This window comes from Gossypium hirsutum, chromosome D10 (genome assembly GCF_007990345.1).
Source record: "Gossypium hirsutum isolate 1008001.06 chromosome D10, Gossypium_hirsutum_v2.1, whole genome shotgun sequence".
NCBI lineage: Eukaryota > Viridiplantae > Streptophyta > Magnoliopsida > Malvales > Malvaceae > Gossypium > Gossypium hirsutum.
In genome coordinates this window covers 16,481,545-16,499,829 of record NC_053446.1, presented here as the reverse complement: position 1 = coordinate 16,499,829, position 18,285 = coordinate 16,481,545, and the positions used below count along the sequence as shown (strand labels likewise).

Sequence of the window (18,285 nt, the reverse complement as noted above, 5' to 3'; positions counted from 1 at the left end):
AAAGGTAGAGTAGAAAACTCAAATTAGATATTGAGTATATCTGAACTATTACTTGTATGGTATTGAAATCTTAATAACATACATACGCCCCAAGAAAAGGGAAAGTAATGCGGTAGCATGTGTTTCATACCACATGTGCATGGAATGACCAATATGGGTAATAGAAGATACGATCTTTGCTTTAAAGTTGTGCGATACCCATGAGATCAATTAGATATCTCTATAACGTACCCTTATGACCTTTGACCATTTTTTTTATTTTCCAGTTCAATGTTAGCTATCTTAGTATGCTATCAATGATCAAGTATGATTTGATTTAACGAAACATATCTAGAGAGCAGTTAAATTGAAATAGAGAGATTCGAGGAAAAGGAAAGATTATTATAGTGTCTCATTCAATTGTATTAATAGTGAACAAAATTGTGAATACAAAATGTTGGTTATCATTTTAATAATAAAACAGATCGTGAACAATTGGAAATGCAATTAAATGAATCTGGGGTGTTGCATGCAAATTTTACTTATATTCACGAGCTGCCACATACACCTAACAATTATATGGTAGCCAGCTCTCAAAAATACTGTATGTTGGTTACACGACCTACTTTCTATATGAAACTTGAAGAAAAATAAAAAGAGATAATGATGTCTTAATACTTAAGTGTGAGAATAAGTGACAATTACGTACAGATGGAAAATGTTAGTGTAGACGTCCATAATGTACTTAAAACTCCTCACATAATAGATCAGTTTTCTTGCACTTTACATTTGAATAAAAAAAAAATCTGAAGAGAAACTGCATATAGCAGTTCGTGAGGTTAAAAAGGTGAAAAGTCCCTTTACTTTCACCCCACGTTTTTGTTTAGAAAAAAAACAGCCAAAACTATTTCTTAACCATTTTGAGTCCGCTGAAATTATTTTCCAAGTTGTTAAGCATTTCGCTTATCCTCTAACCTTTGGGACTATGGTATTGCTGGTACGTAAACAATTTGGGTTTGTGATTTTATTCTAAATCAGTATATTAAATCGTACTTTTGTGATTATTCGGTATATTCATTTCTTATCTTCTTTTATTTTTAATACTTTCATAATATATATATTAGTAGATGTTTACAAAACAAAATAAAAATATACAATTAATTAACATAATTGATTAATTACGTAAAAATATGGGTGTAATGCTTGACATAAGTGAAAACAAAGACAGTTTGAATTGAGCTTCAACCTTAAATGTTAGGGCTAAGGTTGAAGCTTTTATCCAAATGAACATTTTATTTTAAACTTATTTTTTTAAAGTCTTTTATTTTTAGTAAAACTCTCTTATTAACATATAAATTTTTGGACTCATTTGAATTTCTCTAACCTTTGAACATGTTTAGTTTAATGAGGGAAAGAAAAATTAATCCATTGATATAATAGAAAAAATGGAAATAAAATTCGAAGTATATTATTTTATCATTATAAGATAATGAAGTAAAATAAAACAATACTAACAATCTTATAAATATAAGGGAAAGTGAAAACATGGAAAAAGAAATGCTATATTTGTATACTAATTTTCTTTGAGTAATTATTTTTCGTAATTACTTTTCGTCTTGAGTATTTTTATATATACCTGTTGCTTCACAAGCTAAAGATTTGGGTCTAAAACCAAATATGAGTGACAACAGATATTCAAATCGGTTTCCCACTCCTACTGCGAGGGAAAATATTCCCGAAACCGGTTCGAGTTCTGCTAGAGAGGATAACAGGTTTAACCGGTAATGTAGATTCCTTGATAATAGCATTGCTATTCTGATTCTCTAAAGATTTAGTATACTCACCTACTATTTTAGAAAATTCAGGAGAGCCTCTTCTCGGAAATTCCATGCCAGTAACACCCAGTTTTGGTTGTTTCTCACTGTTTCCAGTACATTTTAATTCTCCATCTACAAGCTCCAATGGCTTATCAGAGTCTATCAAAAAATCTTCCAGTGTCGCAAGTGATTTCAACTGCTGCCCCAATGAAGCAATCGTCTTCTGGCACTCTGCGAATTTACAGGCTGCAATTGATAGCTCCTTGTCCTGCATATAACCACTCTCATGTTTATAACATTACAGCTAGCAATTCACAAAGACTGTGCCAATTGACGATCACTCTTTGAACAATTTTTTTTAGAAATAAAATGGAAGGCTCATTAATCCCATCTCACACCCCACGTCAGTTTACTTTGTACACATCTTCGCTTGCATTTTTCTTAAAATATCTTTGTCTAGTATATGGATATGAAAATATGAGTTATCAAAAACTTTTAGAAAAAATTTAATTTACGGACTTGAACTAAAAACTTGGTAAAAATTTAACATGCATGACCATATTTAAAGATGTTCACAAGTTGGGTTAGGTTGTAGCCCAAAAAAATCTCTTAGCCAAGCCCATTTCTACCGAGTTTGATCTAGCAAACTTTTTATATTAATATTTCTATAGTTTTAAGTAAAATATTAATTTTATTATTAAATTTTAATTCAAGTAAAAATTATCTTGTCCAAACCTGGGTCAGGTCGGGTTGGACCTATGGCTAACCTAACCCTTGGATTAGTCTATCCAAATCTCACTCCCAGTATGAGTAACATAGAGTTGCATCTTATACCAAAAGCCAGCACTTGAAGTTGATACTCTCCAGTACTCAAACAGCAACTTACACAATGAGCAATTGCATGGATTGGAGAAAAATTAAAAGCGCATTTGCATGTGTAGGAATAGATTGTCACTGCATCTGGGGAATTAAACTAATATTCATCCAAAGCTTAGTAAATTGAGGCAGTTATAAAACTATGTTACCCAGACTCAGGTATCTGCCCAAGAAGGGCATGTAAGCTTTTCTTAAGTTTTTTCATGCATTTGGAAGATCCTCAGAGAGTGATATCCTTATGTGTGTCTGACACTAGTGTGAGACACAAGTTTCTAAAAGAAACGAAGAGTCAGAGAGTGATATCCTTATATAAAATCTTACATGACAAATAGCAAAACTCAAGTCAGTTTTTCAAGACAAATGCAGAATTCTAAACCTCCAAAATCAGTCATTTTACAGCATTATATTGGACATCGATGCTAAAATATAGAGGGTGAGCAAAACATCGGTTTGACCAGTTCAGTTTTTATATAGAAAATATCAATTAAACTGGTTGAAGCACCAAAACCGACTGAAATGACCGACCATAGCATCCTCAACCGACTTAACCTAACCAAACTATTTTAGTATGGGTGGGGGTATTGGGTTTAAGGTGAGGAGATGTAAAGGGTTATATATGTTGGTTTATTCAGTTTATTTGGTTTGGAAAACTGAAACCAATAACTCACTAATAAAATTATTTAAACCGACTTAACCAAAAACCAAACTCGGTTTTGATTACTTCCTACTTCTTCTAGATGAACCTATGTGAAGCAATGCAATAGAAAATGCCAACTTACAGAATAGACTGAAGTGATGCAGTTTCTATTTGAACTAACATTTGCATATAAGCTTTGCTCCTTAAAAAATAGATTTCTCTTTTGATGCAAGCAGTACCTACAATTAAAATAAGCATACTAAATAACTAACCTGCTGCACCTTCAACTCTTCATTATATTTTGCTGCATGTTGGAGCTCAGCCTCCTGTCGGAGCTTGGTTTCACATTTCATTTTAGAAAGTTCGTTCTCCAATTCTTTGCACTTGTTCATGTTTTCAGTAGACAATGCTTGTTCCTTTCCGAGTGCTTCTTCTAACGAAGTAACTTTCGACATTAGTGTCTTTATTTCAGTTTCAGCATCTCTAAGTCTTGATTCTGCCACTTCTCGATTCATGTTGGCGACTTTTACTTCTTTCTCTGCAGCTTGCTTTGTGTTGTCAGCAAGAGCTAATTGAGTTTGCACATCTTTGAACCTTATCTCAGCTTCACTTAGTTGATTCTGCAATGTTTTAAGTTGTTTTTGAGATTCAGTAAAAGCTATCTGCATTTCCGACTTTTCTTCTTCGGTCAGTGCTAGCTTCTCCTCTAGTTCAGCAACCCGGTGGACTAAGGTTTCAAGATCAGCCTTCAATGGGTTTTTAACTATACTGGTTTGATAAGATACCGGACCGGCATCATTAAAACCACTTCCACTTTCTGTATCCGGCAAAGCTGCAAGCCTTTCCATTTCAAGAAAATCATCCATGAGATTGATTTCGACTGAAGGGGCCATGATGTTTCTTCCAACGGCCTTCTCCTTCCTAAATTGATCGAGTTCTGTAATGAGTGCAGATGCCCATGCATCTGAGCTGCTTCTATCACATCCATTCATCTCCAACCCGTTCATCTTTTGCATATCTGTTTCAACAGCAAGTAGCCTCTCCCCACTGTCTGATTGGCTATCTGTAAAAGATTCAACACAAATTGAGGAGGCAGTGTAAGACTTCTGATCATTAGCAGGGGATGCTTTACGAGCAATGGCTTTTAGCCTGCGGCACTCGATTTCAAGCTTAGCCAACTTCTTTATGCTCTCCAAATGCTGTTTGCTGGCAGTTTCAGCGGCTTGAGTGCTCAGGTCCCTCTCAATAATCCTACGTTCTAGCTCCTCAGCTCGAGAATGGAGCTGAAGTTTAAGGGCTGAATTTTCTTTCTCAAATGCATCAAGCTTCAGTTGAAGGTCAGGATCAACTGAGGCAGCAGTGTCATTTTTGGCGGTTTCAAGTTGGACCTTGAGATTCAGAAGCTGACTCTCAAGCTCAGACTTGGAAGATTCCCACTCATGACATTTCTTGGAAACAGCTTCATGGATTTTCCGCTCTTGCTCTTCCCTTGCTTGCCTAAGTTGTCTAACGCATTCCTTGAGTGCCCCATCCAGATGACCAACTCGATCTTCAAGTGCTGCATTTTTCTTCATAGCAGCATCAAGCTGTTGCTTCAAAGCTACTACATCCTTTTCAGCTTTCTCCCAGCCTAATTTCATATTCAAGAAAAATAAAACAAACAGTTAACTTCTCTGTTGCAGCAGATTTTCATATATATATAGAGAGAGAGAGAGAGAGAAAAGAAGAACCCTAAACTTCCAAGAGAAACATGCTACCAAGAAAAAACTATTACTCATTAGTTGACCACAAACATGAATACAACTACTAAGTTGTTTATTCTATAAACATTTCATCTCTCAAAAAGTTTTTCTATCATTCTCTGTTTTATCTTCTGATCCCCCTTGCAGCCGTATATCAGTAAATCACAGCCAATGAAACAAAAAAGGAGGTAAAATACCATTCGGGCGACCTTCTTTAATAAATAGATGAACATAGAAGCTATATTTGCTGCCATTTTCTGCACCATCATACATATCGATTTGATTTTTTGACTTAAATGTAATTCAAATAGGAATACAGTACTACTGTGACATATCCACATAGTCTTCTAATTAGAGGGGAGATCATGATTGTAAAAACCTGTGCTATTCAAAACTATTTGTTTAAGATTGTGCTGATTTTAATGTTATTTTTCTCACTACAATAATAATTTTTTACAATAACGATACCTGAGACAGCTTCTTCTGCAACTTTAGCATGCTGCTTAACCAACTCTTCTTTGGCACTGATGTTCATAAGAGCAGCAGATAATTTCTCTGTTAGAGATCTCACATTGTTATTTTCTTCATCAACAGGTACAGCTTTTGATGTAACTTCCAGTGATTGAGAACTAATGGTGGCGCTAGCCTTTGAAAACAAAGAAAGATCAGATTGTCTCCAAACCAGACCAGCAGAATCTAAAGACATTATTACTACATACAAACATACAAACGGAACATATAACTCTAAAACCAGCCTCACATCTCTATCATCATGTGAGAAGAAAATTATTAAGACAAGAACATAATACAACAATCAGGACTTGTTTTACAGGTTATATAGGTCACCGTATAACGTATTATAAAGACAAACTATACATAAAGTCCAAGATATTTGAATTCATTGAAAAAATAGGAAAGATAAAACCGGTGACAGATGAGCACATGCCTGAATCGTCCAAAGAGCACCTTGTGGCTCACCTTAAATACATACCCACTACCATCATTTATTTCCTTCAGTAAGTCTAGAAGGAACTAAAGTCTGATCAATCATGCTTGTGTAATAAACAAGGCTGCTTAAAAATAACCTACGGCAAGGGAAAACTTCAAAAACAGCCTTCTAAACTTTGCAAGAACCTAAGGCAATAGTGATCTATAATTCCTTTCCGTATGTTAAAGGTGATTGAAGGCTCTTATGGCTTCACAGGTCCAATGACAATTTCCTTTTACTAAGAAAGGAAAACTAGACACTTCAAGAATATTAACTTAGCTTTGAAAAGCTTATAAAGAATTCCTGAATCATTCTTGAGTGCTCAAACCAAATATTTTTCGCTTCTCAAGCTCTCGAGGTCTTCAATGACTTAGGGTTAATCACTCTTTCAAATGTAAATCAGAAGCGATGTCTCACAAGTGAAATTCAGGCGCAAATGAAACTCAAGACAGGCAACAATGAAAACTGCATATTTTTCAATGCTATTGCTTGCTCCAGTCTTCTCGCTCTTAAGAATTGCCTTCTTATAAAATTGAGTCCAACTATGCTCATAAACACAAGAAGAGTGGAACTTCCTGGTACATTCTCTATAAAATTGTAGGAAAAAGTATAATAAATGAATCAAAGCAACAAAAATGCAGAGATTAACCAAAAAAGAAAAGCATCCAAGAACATTTTCAGCAAAACTTGAGCTCCATAAATGAAACATTTAAAAGACAAAAGTAGATGGAGCTAACTGATTGCCTAAGCAAGAATATCCAGACCCAATTATTGGTCTCATCAGAGTTTGAGAATGATAATAAATTTGAAATAAGCAGCCTAGAGGATCATCAAGGGGCTAACAACCAACTTGAGTTAATTCTGGTTAAACAACATTGGATATCATTCAATTTACAACAACAAAAATAACCCGAATTTTTTTTTCATACAAGCCCATCAAGATACAAAGAAGGGACATACTTACAACACAATTGAAGAATCCATTCAACAAAATTGCGGGATATTAATATTGCCAAATAAATTGACAATGACAAAGAAAACCAAGTAAAGAAAAGAGATATATACCTGCTCATCAGAGAATCTTTCAGAAAAAGATGAAATGGAACCTCCTGAACTATCAGTTTCGCCTGGACTCTTCTCTGTCGACTTTCTTCTCCATAGCCAACTCCTTCTATCCATCTTCAACTCCAACACAGAGCACAATCCAATTCAACTCAATTCAGTGCTTGGTTTAATCCATAACTTTTTGGTTGTTGTTGTTGCTGTTGTTGTCGAACTGTTGGATGAACAAGAACCGAGGTAACTTTTTTTTCTTTGAATATAATCTGAGACGAGACTTTGCTTAGAATCCACTCTCAATGGACAATCTAACCTCCAAGAAGCAAAAAATGAAATGCTTTCTATAATCATATAATTAATGCATAAACACTGCTAATAATAAAGAATTAAAAAGGGAGAACAGTAAATAATTAGTAGTAAAATATTAGTCTTAGAAAAAAATTGAAGGTCACAGTGAGAGAGAAAGTCACCTACCCAGAATCCCGAATGGCGAAATCCAAATCAAAATCTCCCAAATTTTACGCCATTCATTGCTGGGAGACTGAGAAAGATAGATATAGAAAGGCAGACAAGGACTTTAGAACCTCCCATTTCCCTCTTTTCAGTTTCACATTTATGGCTATTTAGCCCATCAAACCAAATTAAATCCTTAAGAGACAGACAGCTAAGGCTAATGGCTAATCGCCTATTCCTCCTACTCCTTGCCCGCCATTTCCTACCTTCGCTTAAACATATTCAATATTAACTCACAATTATTGCAATTTAATCCAACTACTTATTACTTTAACTCCTTCATTTATTCCTTCATCGCAAGGGTGAGTTTGGATGGACGGTGCGTTTACTTACGGTTAGTGTAAAAACAGGTGGCGGCGGTGAGATTAGAGAGACAAAAGGTAAACTAAAACGCACCGCACCCAATCGCCCATCCAAACTCACCCGTAGTATCTGTAGCAATTTTATTTTATACAAATAAAATGGAAAACCGTAAATTATATATTTTTTTAATATGTACCAAAAATAATTTAGTATTAATTTATTTCTTTTTGAATATGCAAAATTTGAAGTTTTATTTTATCTAACTTCTTTTAAAAAATTTTGAAATATCTTCACGGCAATTTTTATTTTTTAAAAATTATATTTATTATTGTTGATTTTTTTTTCTTTTTGAAATGAAGGATTATTTTGGAACACTCGTTTTTTTATTAAATTCATAATTAATTTCAAGAAATAATATTTAAGAAACCAAATCAAAATGTCACATCAGAATTCATTAGAATAAATATAAATTTTAAAAACATTCCAAAACCAACCATCCAAATAAAATTAACTCAATAAGAATGAAATTCCTTTTTTTGTATGTCAAAATCCAAACAAAAAGTATCCAACACATGTGCCGAAAATTAAACAAATCCATAAAAATAGCCAAGAAAATCAATTTCAAGCCTTTACAATTATTAGTTAATAAACTAATTAAAAAAGAATAATCATTGATTAAATTTGTTAATTAGATTAAAATAATTAACAAATTTAAACACTCCAAAAAAAAACGAATAAGCGGAGAATAGGAGAGAGAAATGTCAGTAGAAAATGCAGGGAAACGCACCTGCAGCATAAAAACGTGCACATTTATCGAAAGGGATTTTATGCTCTTTTCAAAAAAAGCAAACATTTATAGTTTTTTTATATTAAAGTTTAATTCTAAATTTTACCCCCTTATTTTATGAAATCTGATAAATTAATCACTCTATTTTCTCATAATTAAACTCTCTTATTTTATAAAAAAATTTGAGGACTTAGTCCAATTGAATAATAGTGCTAAATCTCCTTGTTAAATTTTGACCTAGAAATCAACAGTTAGTAATTTATATGTAAGGAATTAAGGGCAAAGCCAAAAAAATTTTAAAAATCAAGATAAAATTATAAATTTTTAAAGTGGTCAAAGTTATCTTTTTGTTTGAAGAACTTAAATTGAATTGTTTATTTTTCGGAGGGGTCAAAATGTAAAATTTTCATCAATTAACTAGTTAAAAGACATAAATTAAACAATTGATTATTAAAAGAGATTAAAATTGAAATTATCAAATTTAATAAAGTGCAATGATCTAATTTTGATAAATTAAAACAAAGAAATTAACTTCTGAAAGTGGAGGGATAAAATTAGGAAATAATCAATGATTGAAAAAAAATGATAGAATGTTGGGGAATGGGGACGTCTAATGAAAAGTGGGCGGCTGCCCTTTATTTGACAAAAATTATTATTATTATAATATTAATATTTTAGATTAGTTGTATTTTGTATTCATTCTCTTTTCTTTTTCTTTTTTTGTTTTTGGCTTTGGTTTTTCCAAATCTTGGTCTGTCTTTATTACCAATTTTCAAATATGTTAGGCGTTATTCTCTCCCACTGATTTCGGATTGAATCAATTATTTTGGTTTTTTTTTCTTTTTAAACAAAAAATAATTATTGCTCCATACCATATGTAGAAAAAAGAGAAATGTTAGAGAGTTGAATTTATATTTTTTTAATATTAATCTTATTATAAGTTTTTTTCATATCTCTTTCTTTTGAATTACTAATAATTCTTCCTCAACCCTTCAATACGAGAATAATATGCGCTGAAGCGCACTCGAACCCACGTCCTCCTGCACTGACAATAATACCAATACCAATAGAGTTAAGGCTTAATCAACAGTTGAATATATATATTAAAATCAAAGCAATTACAAGAAAAAAATGTATATAGTCTAATTTTTGGACTTACGATCTGTCTTATTAAATGCTATGTGTTTAATAAATTTTTAAATTTTGTGAAAACAATATCCTAATAATAAAATGTATTTTTCTAATTGGACCTATACTTAATTTTCTTTCTACAAGTTTTATTTTGAAATTTCCAATAGTTTATATTTTAAATTTTTATCATATTTTGCATAATGTATTAATTTAATTGATTCTCATTCACTATGAAAAAATAGGTTAGAAGAAACATTGATTTGAAAATTTATGATTTAAGAAGGAAAGTTGGTGCACCATTTTGGAAGGTGTGATTCAAATCCCTTCATGAATGGGGCCAACAAGGACGAAAAAAAAAGGTGTTTAATATATTTAAAATATAATAATTATTTTGGTTAATTAAAAAAAATCAATCAACGCTAGTTTTTCTTACATAAAATATAATCATATAAGAAAAAATTATTTTATATAAAAAATTATCAAAAAAAAATTCATATAACAAATTATTTTAAAGTTTTCAATTCTGTAGTAGTGATCAAAGCAGGTTAAAGTGCATCTTCACCGTGGTCGGTGACAGTGATAGGCGTCGATGAAGGGTGGATTGCATGGTGGTTGTCGGGGTTTTTTTGAGAGAGATGAGAAAAAGATGAGAGAAAGGAGAAGAGAAAAAAAATACAAAGTAAATGTATATATAAATATATATATATAAAGAGAAAATAATATTTATTTTTCTTTTTATGCAATCCGGTAGTTTTTAATTGGTTGTCTTTATCTTTCTAATAGGTCCAGTTTCATTGAGGGTTGACTAATAGGGATACCGATTTAAAAAAAAAATAGTTTAAGTGCCACTTATGATAAAAAAATTAAGTACCAACTTGAAAAAAATAATACAATTTATGTATCAATTTATGAATTAAACCTTAGTTTTATTTCTATATTTTGCAAAAGAATTCAATTTAAATTATTATTTCTTATAGTAATTTCAAAAGAGCTATAAACCTTAGTTTTATTTCTATATTTTGCAAAATAAATCAATTTAAATTATTATTTCTTATAGTAATTTCAAGAGAGCTATCTTTTTTATTTTTATTTTAATTCTTGGATTTGTTTTACGATTCATGTTCAAGATTCATGATTGCTCCTTCCGATAATATTGCCTTCAATGTTCAAATCTACGTCTACTCTTAAGAGTATAATATGCCTTATCACGTCACCTAACACTTGTTAGTAAAATTTTTATTACATGTAATTGTTAACCGGTTTGATTAACAAGAGATAGAAGATGGTGGATAGAGTGGTGGTTCACCTATGGGAAGGTGGAGAGCTACAGAGGATGTCAGGTTTTTTGGGATGTATCTTTGGGAAGGAAGAAGACATGGTGTGTTCATTTGTTCTCTGAGCCATTGAATGAGTCCTTTTATTGTGGGAGATAAGGTTTGCAACGTGTTTAGGGACTACTGACAATGGGATTTAATATTGCTTCCTGGAAGTGACAATGATGTGATGTCCTAGGATATAACATTTTAGGACAATTAGGTAATCAATGATCATAGACTTCCTCATGTGCACCTCACATATGTTTGGCGAAGGTGTGTGTTACATGAGGTTCACCTAATTTAGGATCGCATTTGGTGAGGTAGATGCACATGGTTTGCCGAAGGGTCAACTCCACTGGAGGACACATTTTAGGCTTTCACAGGGGACATGTATTGGGGTTGGCAATATACGTATAACAATACAAATTTATAATGAACTAGGGGTGTTCAATCGGTTAACCGACCAATTAACCGACCCAAACTATCATTAACCGAATTAACCAACCATTTTAAACTGTTAACCGAACTGAACTTTTTCAGTTAATTCGATCAGTTAACCAAATTAACCGAAATTTATATTTTTTTATTTTTAGTTAAAATAAGTACAAAACATATAAAAATTAACTGACTTAACCAGTCGATTAATTTATATTTCCAAAAAATTAACCACACCGACCGAATACTTATATATTATAATATTATTTATTAAATTTGGTTAATTCTATTAACCGACCAATTTCGAACCGAATTAACCGTTAACTGAACTTCCAAAAAATTATTAACAGACCCTCGACCTAATTAATTCGGTTAACCGAACGATTAATCGAATTCGGTCGGTTAACCAAATTAATTCGGTTTTACCCAAATTTGCACACCGCTGTAATGAACTATAAAATCTAATGGTAAAGTCCAAAAGATGTTAGTTTTTTGTTTATTGTAATTAGTCTTTACCGTCACATGTATTGCATGTGATTTTATATGTCTAATTTTTAATTAATTTTCAAATAATATATTTTTAATTCATTAATTAATTAATGTAACATTTTTTTATAAATTGTTATAATTAAAATATATTAATTTATTTAAAATTTAAATATTATAATAATAAAATTTGAAACCATAATTAAAGCGTTTTTAACATATTCAATGTGCAATTAGCTTTACATCATGTAATTAATGCTAAACAACATTATTCAAAATAATAATTAATTAGCATAATTAATGTGTTATGTCATGCGTATTGTGTGAAAATATATGTATTTAATGTTTGAAAGATGAATATGTTGTAGATCAATATTTTTTACTCTTCAATTTTTATTATTTTGATCCCTAAAAATTTGATATTTCTCATAAAATAAATATTTAACTAAAAAAATTAAGCATAAAAAAATTACAACTACATAAGAAAGTAGGTAAAACAACGTACAACAATTTTAACAATTTAGGATAAATACGGAAAATATTTACACTAAAATAATAAACGCATTAAACACATTTAATAGTAATGATTAAAAAGTTTTGTTGAAAATGGTTTTTCACCAACCCAAACAAATAATAATAATAATAATAAGGTAAAAATAAAAATAAAAAAGTGTTTGCTTTACACAATATAAACAACTTTAGAGAAATTTTAAAAAATAATATCATAATATTATATTACCTTATCATCACTTAAAATAATAGTCCATCTCTCTTTAAAGAATCATAACTTTAAAACTTCATTCTTTTTTGAGATGCTTCTAATTTATTAATACTAAGAATCTTGAATTTTTTTATGGGTGATTTTTGTTAGATGGTACCTGGTTGAATATGCCTAATTATCGGAAGTTGTTTATAAAATTAAACTTAAATTTTAATTGATATATAATTCTATTATTACTTAAATGATAATTAATCTAAATCAATCTCTATTTTATGCTTAAACTTCTTCTCAAATTATAAGTCTATTTTAAATCAAAAAAATAAAATTACACAACTTTTTTAATGGAACTACAGTACATATTTCATATAACTAATAAATCTAAATTATACTATTATTATCATACCATTTTTTAATATAACTACCATAATATATATTTTTTGGTAGAACTACCATAATATATTTTAAAATAACTAATTATTGTATGTAATAAGCCCAATTTACCCGGGCCCGCATGTAGAACTAAAACAAAATAAACAAAATAAACGGCCCAGTTTTTACAAAGCCCAATTACTAACCTAAGCCCAATTACCCAAACAACTAACCCAAACCCCCAAAACACCGAAACCCTAAGCAGGTAGCAGCAGGTTTGGCGCCGCAGCATTCAGCCCCCCAACAGTCTCCAGCATCGCCAGCAAGACGCCAATCGGCGCACGTTTCGGAACCAACCACTCCCCATGATACCTGCAAACACAGACTAAGAGTCCAAGAAGAAAATATTGTAAAAATAAAGCATTTTATCGGGCTATATAAAGCCAAATTTGTATACTGAAAATGGGGAGAATACTGTAAATTGGGAGATTGAAAACAGAGAAATAGAATCAAAAGAGGTGAATTGCATCTCTGTTTTTTTTATTTTCGGTGTTTTATTTATTTTCTATTTTTATATTGAATAAAAAAATAAAAATATTACCTTCGGGGTTTCGCCGTTGAGACCCATGTCTGCTTCGCCTGAATCGGAGCCAGATTTGGTGCCGGGATTCGGATCGGCCGAATCACCTGAGAACGGTGGCGTGAAGGGCGGGTTGAAAGAAACCCTAGCAGAGAAGAGGGGCTGCACCTTTTGTTTTAAAATTTTAGGCTGCAAATGTTTTGTTTTGGGAAATAAAACTGTTTTAAAAAGCAGAGCAAAATGCCGCCGTTTGGTGCCTTAATTCGCTCAGTAACCCGACCCGGAGGGGAGGATCCGCGCGTTCTGGCCTGAATGGGGAAATTTCGAGTTTAGTCCCCCTTTTTTGCGTTGTGTTTCAATTAAACCCATTTGTTTCTTTTTTAATTGAGCCGCATATTTAATTTTTGTTTCAATTTGGCCCATCGCTGCACAACATTTTGGAAGGCGGGGATAATTTTTCTTTTGGTCCTCCACTGTTATGCGCGCGTTCAAGTTGGTCCTGCTTTTTTTTAATTCATTCAAAATCTGCCCCATTTTTTCGTTTCAGTTCAATTTAGTCCATTTCAAGCTATTTTATTATTATTTTCTTCTGTTTTTTTCTTTTTATATTATTATCATTATACCATTTATTTATTTATTATCAATATTATTTCTATGTTCCTAAGCACGCATTTTTTTATATGTACATATATGCATTTTTGTGTAGTGTATGTACTTATATATATTTCATACCGTTTCTTTTCTTTTCTTTTTTTTTACTTCTTTTACTTCTTTTACTTCTATATACGTATATATATACTATTATGTTTTAATTTTTTTACTTTTATAAATATGCATATACGTTTTTTTATATTTTATTTTTCACTTTTTTTAAAAACATATATATATGTATACATATGTATTTTAAAATACACGTGTTTCCCATATTTTACAATTCAAAATACACATTTTTCATAAATATATATTATTTTTATATATATCCCATTATTTATATACTTATTATACATATATATATAAGTGTTTTAATATACATATACGTATTTTCATAATTTTCCAACACATATATACTTATGCATTTTTATTTTATAAATTTATACACATATACATACTTTTTGTTTATTTTCACGATTTTCAAATACATACGTGTATTTTTTTATTAGTTTTTGATTGATATATTTCATTCCATCTTTTTATATGTATCCTTGTATATTATACTTGTACATATATATTTTATAAATACATATACACATGTAATTCATTATTAAAGTATTTGTTTTGATATTATACATCCACTTTTTAACATGCCCTTTAGAAAATATATTTTGGTTTTGACAATACATCAAAGTTATTTTCTTGATTCAAAGGTTTTTTAAATAAAAGTAATATTCAAAGTTTGGGATTTTCAAGGGAAATTGAGCCCTAACGTATTGGGTTCTGATTTTCTTTGATGATCTTAAATAACTGAGGATATTCTTTATTCAAAATGCATGAGTATAAAATCATTTTTGGGAACTTAACTTGTTGTGTCCTAACGTATTGGGTGTAGCATGTTATTTTCTCAAAATGAAGATTTTCACATAAAATAAAGTGATATTCAAAGTTCGGGGATGATGAAGAATTGTACCCTAACGTATTGGGACTCTATTTCTTTACATGACTTGAGCAATTGATTATCTTTTTTCAAATTCCATCATTTGAGTTGATTTTAAAATTTTTTTTAACCTTCGACACGAAGACATCAAATAATCAATTTGGTACCGATTTTGGGCGTTACGAGGGTGCTAACCCTTCCTCGTGCATAACTAACTCCCGAACTCGTTTTCTCAAAATTCGTAGACCAAAATAATTTTTAAAGTGAGCCGATCACACCTTAATAAAGGATCGGTGGCGACTCCAGTTTTATTTTTAAAGTCGACAACTAAATTTTTGTTTTCAAAAAGGTGGTTTCGACATTCTAGATTATATTATAATTGTAATTATCATATTTTTTAAAATAATTATAGTATATTATTTTTAACTACTAAATCTAAATCTAAACTACTGTATTTAAAAAAATCCACAACTTTTTTACCGTAATCTATTTCATTTTCTAACTAATAAACCTAAATTTATTATAATTACCACAATTTTATTTTATTATAACTATAGTAAACTAATTCAATTTTAGACTTCTTATTTTACTATAAAATAAATCTAAATCCATAAAATAACTATCACAACTTTTTAATTATAATAGATTTCTTTTTCCAACTAATAAAACTAGTTTTCATGTAACGTGTCTTGCATGCAATTTTACGTATTTATTTTTAAAAAATTTTAAATAATATATTTTTAAAATTTTTAAAATTTTTAAAATATATATTTGTTAATTAAATGAGAATTGGTTTAATTTATACTAAAATCCCATTAACTTTTAAAAAAATATTTGAGAGAATAAAATAGTGTTTTAAAAGTAATGAAAATAAAAAAGTGAGAAATAAAATGTTAAGTAAAAAGTGAGAAATAAACAATAGTAAAAATGTTAAGTAATTAGATAAAATAACTTGTTATTCAAATATGAGTCAAATTTTCATTTATAAAGAACCATTACTTTCATACTTAATTGCTTTTGACATAATATTTCAAAAGGGTTAACGGCATTCACAATTATATAAATGTTATTAAAATCAAGTAATATTAAAACTATTGAATATCAAATAATAATAGCTAAATATTTCAAATAATAATGAAAACTTTTTATGATGGAAACAAAACTTATTAAATAATACTAAAATATGATTTTTCTAGTAATTCTTTTAAATGTTATTTTAAATGAAAATAACTTGCTAATACATATATTTATAGTTCTAAATGTTAGTTTTAATTGGTATATAATTGTAATGATAATTAAGTGAGAATTAATTTAAAATAATAAGTGTAAATTTAATATGAATCTTAATCAATATTTGATTGGTAATACTTTTATTATTATCACATGATAACAATAAATCATTATTCTAATGTCATTTTAGTAATATTAACAATAAAAGGGTATTCTTCTTCATCTTTTAAGCTCAGTAATTTCTTCTTCATCTTTCAAGGTTTAGACAGTTAACATTTTTGAGTTTAGTTGGTTTATTTGTTAGTTTAGTTAGTTTTTCTATTATTTGCACTTTAGTGCTTAAACTTTGCTTTGTATTTTCATTTTTATCCAAATCCCTTAATATATTTCAGTTTCATCTGCTTTCCAAAGTTAAAAAAAAATCTTAACTTTGTATTTTCACCTCCATTATTGTTGTCATCATTTTCTTCAAGCAACCATCAAAGAAATTTCTAAGTTTTCTCTAACCTTACTCTTGTGCTTATTTTAATGAATGGTTTGCGTATGTGTTGGACTATTGTTTGCATGAAAATGATGTTGGGTAACTAAACCTACGGTGTTTGGTTGATGGAATTGTTGATTGGTTAGTTTTTGGTACAGGGACTAAATTGTACAAAATAGACTAAATCGAATAGACTTCAAAACTTAGAATTGACGCCTCTAGGTAAACATTTAGATAGATGAGATCGAGAGGAGATCTTATCGGTCATCAACTTGGTTGTCCCAAGTTAATTTGGCAAGGTCTAGAGATAAACCGAACCAAATCGTCTAATTTGGTAAAATGGTGACCGAGAGGTAAAATTGAGTCAATTAGGACTTTAAGCCTTTTAGATCCATAATCCAAAGACTAATCAATAACATGGAAGTCAACCAACCGCTTGTGTTTCTTGAATTGTTGATTGCGTGATTTTAACTATTTTACAATTTGGTCTTTCCTAGTATTAGATAGTTAATTTAGTGTAATTACCCCTTCCATTGTGATTTGTTGTAATATAGTGCTTAGCGAGTTGTTAGTTAGACTTCCTCTTTGCATGTTTTGACCATTAATCACCTTGTCCTCAAATTCTCTTGAGTTTGATCCTTGGAATACTCCATAGTGTTCCATTGTAACAATACAAATATTACAACTCGACCTGTCACACTTGCAGCATATAGATAAATATTTAATTGTAATTGTGTTGATTCATAACCCCAGTGCACGTATATCAGGGTGCGGTCAACAGGTTGGATTACAAGTTTGAAGCTTTCATCACCTTTCTATTGATCTTGGTGCTCATCAACAAACCCTTTTTGCTAGTTTTCAGCTCAAATTTGAAGAATCACGGCTAAGATGCTTATACTACTAGGATGAGCGCATGAAAGGATCATAAGGTAACGACTCTTCTTTGGCTTCAAATTGGTGCAAATCAAGCTACTGATGCCTGAAAGACGTTGGTCTTTTTGCTGATGGAACTAACACATTGGTTTATTTGTCGACTACACTAATAGCTAAAGTCTTGATGCAAGTTTTGAGGCATCCCTTTTACACTCTTTGCTACAAAGATTTGGTTCATTCCACATCGAGTGACGCCGACAACTACTGCAATTGTTGGATCCAATTACAACTGAGCTTCAATTGGATCCAAAGAAATTCAATGTTTCTTATATGTTTTTCCTTTCTTGTTCATCACTTTCTTTTGGTGTTTT

General features: G+C 30.5%; 1 protein-coding gene and 1 long non-coding RNA gene across 5 annotated transcripts; both read right to left on the bottom strand.

Moving 5' to 3' along the window:
* Window positions 1-1,425: 1,425 nt before the first annotated feature.
* Window positions 1,426-8,025, bottom strand: LOC107914451 (filament-like plant protein). 4 transcript variants are annotated; one of them, XM_016843370.2, is made up of 5 exons: window positions 7,573-8,025; window positions 7,105-7,315; window positions 5,520-5,697; window positions 3,582-4,939; window positions 1,426-2,064 (listed from the first exon to the last, which is right to left on the bottom strand). In XM_016843370.2, exons 2-5 carry the CDS (start codon window positions 7,216-7,218, stop codon window positions 1,675-1,677), a joined length of 2,040 nt encoding a protein of 679 aa, XP_016698859.1. In that variant the 5' UTR covers window positions 7,219-7,315; window positions 7,573-8,025; the 3' UTR covers window positions 1,426-1,674. The 4 variants fall into 4 exon arrangements, with proteins under 4 accessions (XP_016698859.1, XP_016698857.1, XP_016698856.1 ...); XM_016843368.2 differs by having other exon boundaries at window positions 7,105-7,411; window positions 7,573-7,862; XM_016843367.2 differs by having other exon boundaries at window positions 7,105-7,406; window positions 7,573-7,862.
* A 5,047-nt stretch (window positions 8,026-13,072) lies between these two features.
* LOC107914452 (uncharacterized) lies at window positions 13,073-14,119 on the bottom strand. Its single transcript, XR_001688871.2, has 2 exons — window positions 13,761-14,119; window positions 13,073-13,544 (listed from the first exon to the last, which is right to left on the bottom strand). It is a non-coding gene; the product is annotated as an uncharacterized lncRNA (long non-coding RNA).
* Between the last annotated feature and the right edge of the window lie 4,166 nt (window positions 14,120-18,285).